Source organism: Trypanosoma equiperdum, assembly GCF_001457755.1.
Source record: "Trypanosoma equiperdum strain OVI genome assembly, contig: ctg_1575, whole genome shotgun sequence".
NCBI classification, from domain to species: Eukaryota; Euglenozoa; class Kinetoplastea; order Trypanosomatida; family Trypanosomatidae; genus Trypanosoma; species Trypanosoma equiperdum.
The window spans coordinates 2,464-6,103 of NW_027123588.1; the positions used below are offsets into that span (position 1 = coordinate 2,464).

General features: G+C 43.5%; 1 protein-coding gene across 1 annotated transcript; it reads right to left on the bottom strand.

The window, feature by feature from the left end:
• Positions 1-492: 492 nt before the first annotated feature.
• Positions 493-1,191, bottom strand: TEOVI_000695600 (uncharacterized protein; the record flags this gene model as incomplete). Its single annotated transcript, XM_067222163.1, has 1 exon — positions 493-1,191. The coding sequence occupies one exon, from the start codon at positions 1,189-1,191 to the stop codon at positions 493-495; it is 699 nt and encodes a 232-aa protein (XP_067078264.1).
• Between the last annotated feature and the right edge of the window lie 2,449 nt (positions 1,192-3,640).

Genomic DNA, 3,640 nt, shown 5'->3' on the forward strand with positions numbered 1-3,640 from the left:
AACAAACAAACAAAACATAAAAAAAAAGAGCAAACAAGAAGTACAAACAGAAGTGAGGAAAAAAAGAAGAAAAAAAAGCCTTGAGTAGCACCGTAGGAAAACAAAATAAAGATTAAAAAAAAGAAAAAGAAAAAGAAAACCGATAACAAAAATATGACATTGAGGTTGAGGGAGAATGAAAGGATAATTTATTTTATTTATATTTTTTTTAAAAATTCAAAAAGAGAAACTCACAACGAAGTGGAAAACGAAAGGGGGGGAAACAGAAGCATCTAATTTTCGGTTTGTTTTTTGGTTTTTAGTTCTTGGTTTTCGGTTGGATTTAATTAAATCAGAAAGGACATCATCAACATCACAAAAAGCATGTGGGAAACAGTAATCTCCAAGAAGTGTAAAGGAGAAAGTGGAGAAAAAGGGAGCAAAGAAGGAGGAAAAAAGAAAAAAAAGAAAAAAAAGCGCAATAAGAATACAATTCAAAAAAAAAAAATCGAGCTACTCTGCATTGTAACCCGATTCCACTGCTTTTGCTTCTTCAATGGAAGGAGACGCAACTAATGGTTTCCTTCCCCTTTTCTTTTTAACACTCATCCCTCCCCCTTCTCCTTCATTAGGCGTCACCCTATTCCCAAGCTGATGTCTGGATAACTGAACAGGCTCCAATACGGGGTCGATAAATTCTAACTTTAGGTTCACTGGAGTAACTTTGGGGTGAAGCACTGTTACTTTTAGGAAATTATCCAGCGGAACTCGTTTTGTTCCCAACATCGTTACATTCGTATCTATTATGTTAGGTGACATTGACAGGAGTGTTGGCGCTGTGTTTAATGTTGCAGCTTTTGTGATTGCAAATTCGCTCATTTCCGCTTTACGAGAATGTCCCCGCCTGCTGATGGGTTCGCTCTCAACAACTTTAACACTTCCTTGAAGGGCCAATTGTTCCATTCGCCATCGCTTTCGTGCGTGTTTGGCAGCCATTTCATTCGGTGACGGTGTCGTTGGAACTGAAGTTGGGGTTGCTGGAGGTGTGCCCACTGGCGTTTGTAAAAATGCACCCGCTTCTTGTGCTGATGTAAATTCTTCTGGTGTTGCTACCGTTGGTTCCTCTGCTCCTACTGCTATTGCTTCTGCAGCCGCTGTAAACTGTGGTGGCTCGTCAATTAATATTTCATGCTCTTCGGTGAGGCTTGTCATTACTGTTACTGTTACTATTTGTTGCTATTTGTTGATATTATATTGGTTGCCAGCGGGTCCCCAATTTACACCTGCAACTTCCCCTTCTTTCCCGCAAATGCCTATTAGTTTTGTGTGTTGGGATAATGGCGTCTCCACAACTGCTATAACAACACTTTGCAAAACTAGGTTCCTCTACACCAATCTATCTATGCACCACTTAAATAATGAAAAGGGGGGAGGGAGTCACCCGTTCGTCCGCCCACCGTCACTTCCTACGATAAACACCAAACTGAAGACTGAGGGAAGGAAATAATCATAAGATAAGCAAAGCACTGCTTCAAAAAAAAAAAAAAGAGAAGGAAAAACAGAAGCTGAGAGGCGTCACGCCACACATGCAATGTAAAAAAAAAGAAAGAAAGAAAGAAAGAAATCACACAAACACACACACACACACAAACGAGTTGTTACATAAACATATCACCGAGTACTCACCAAGGCACATGTGGAAGTGTGTGAAATACAACTTAACCCTCTCAGCATTCACGTCATTCTGCAAACCGTTTCGGCATTTGCAGCCGTGTGAGACAGTACCGCTAACAACACAAAAAGTGCCGATACCGACACCCCGTAACCGGTTAAAGGAGGTGCGAAAAGCGAACATCACAGGTGCTAAAATTAAAAAAAAAGAAACAAAAAGAAAAACTATTGCCTTTCTTCCACTCTGTGTGTGCTACCTCTCCTCTATTAACCGGACTGAAGGCAGTGGATGATACAGCCCATGTGTACTTGTGTGTTTTGCCTGCGTACAAATATACATGTATGTATTTATTTATCAAAACAACATGCTGGGTAACAAGACGCGGGCTGGAGAATATGTTACAGCACTAATATTCCCTCCCTCTACGATACGGCTCCTCCACACGATGTTTCGCGGCGTCCTCGAGCCCACAATCACCACATCAAACACACATGGTTGCCATTCGTTTGCACTCCAAATGCCTAAGCTGCTGTTATCGGGGTTTCACACAGGAAACTGCGTTTGCTGTTGCCACGTCACTTTTTCAAAGGAGGAGCTACCGGAATTATCATGACTCAATGCTTGCGTTGCATAATATCGAAAGAACGGCTGAGCTCAAAACTATTTTTGACAACTCTCGCGTCACCCACGGAAGCAGGGGTGGGGGAGGGTTTCCAGTGATTTTGAGCCTTGTTGTAAAAGTAAAAAAAAAAAACAACACAACAACCAACTTGCGCAAACACTACCTCTCCACCAAACAAAACGCATAAACTAAACGGAACCGGCCATCGTGCACGGACCGCAGCCTCTGGAGGAGATCGTGTTATTTCATTCCTTTCCCTATGAAAAAGGCACATGTTAGCCGTTTAACAACCGTGTCGCCCAAACTGGATTATTGCCGGATGTAAAGGTGGCATTGACACTTAGTAAGGGGTTGCCAGCAGGTAGTGAGAAGGTAGAATATAGGTGCGCATGTATATCACTCCAACAACACTCATAGGCAAAGCGAAGTTAAGTGCTGTCAAAACCACAAACCGACTTCAACACGGAAGGAAGAGGGGCAGAAACCCGTTTTCATTTTCACGCCTAATGGCCACTTCAAGAGGCAATTTTATCATCATTTCTGTTTGGAAACCCATCCCCAGCCATCTGCACCGCCAGCAACCCCGGAAGCAACGCTGCAGCGTTGCTTGAACATTACAAGGAGTCTTTTACCAACCGTTTTGCTCCTCTACAACCTCCATTACACACGCTCTGTTTGCAATCGCATTAAAGTCCTTTTTCAGCTCCCGCAGACACCGGACGGGGGCCGCCAGTAATGCCGCTCTGCCTCGAATATGTTCAGCATTCTCCGCCGACACGATTGTTCGCATTCAGGTGCGTTGCCTTGTTGTTGGTGATGTTGGTATTTTTGCCTCTTTTCATCCTTCACGCGTCCTCCGCTTCTGTCTCATGGAAGGCCTTATATTGTGTCCTTTTTGGTTCCTTTGTTTTCGATCTCCTCTATCCAGAGTCTTCCACTTACACTCTCCACCTTAGTCCTCTTGTAAGCTTTTCTGCCTCCTATTTCATTTACCTTTCTCAGTCTCTGTGTCACTCCCGTCTTGATTCCCACTGATATCCTCCGTACCTACAAAATGTGTCATTTATTTCACCCGTTCGCAGTTTGGCCCTCGGCCCCACTTTGCCGATGGCTTATTTCAGCTCCTTCGACTATGACCGCTTACATGCCCTATTCCCCGTTAGTTGAATCATCTTGTACATTATTTCCTGCAATCCCTATACCACCTTTTCGATTTTAACTAGGGACATAGAGGCATCTACCAAGTATCGGTTAGCGGTACGTAGCCCAGTCACCTCTGCGCGACATATGGGACACACAGTTGCAGTTGAAACACAACCTCGGCAAAATATATGCGTACACGGCAATAGTTCTACAGGATCTGACCA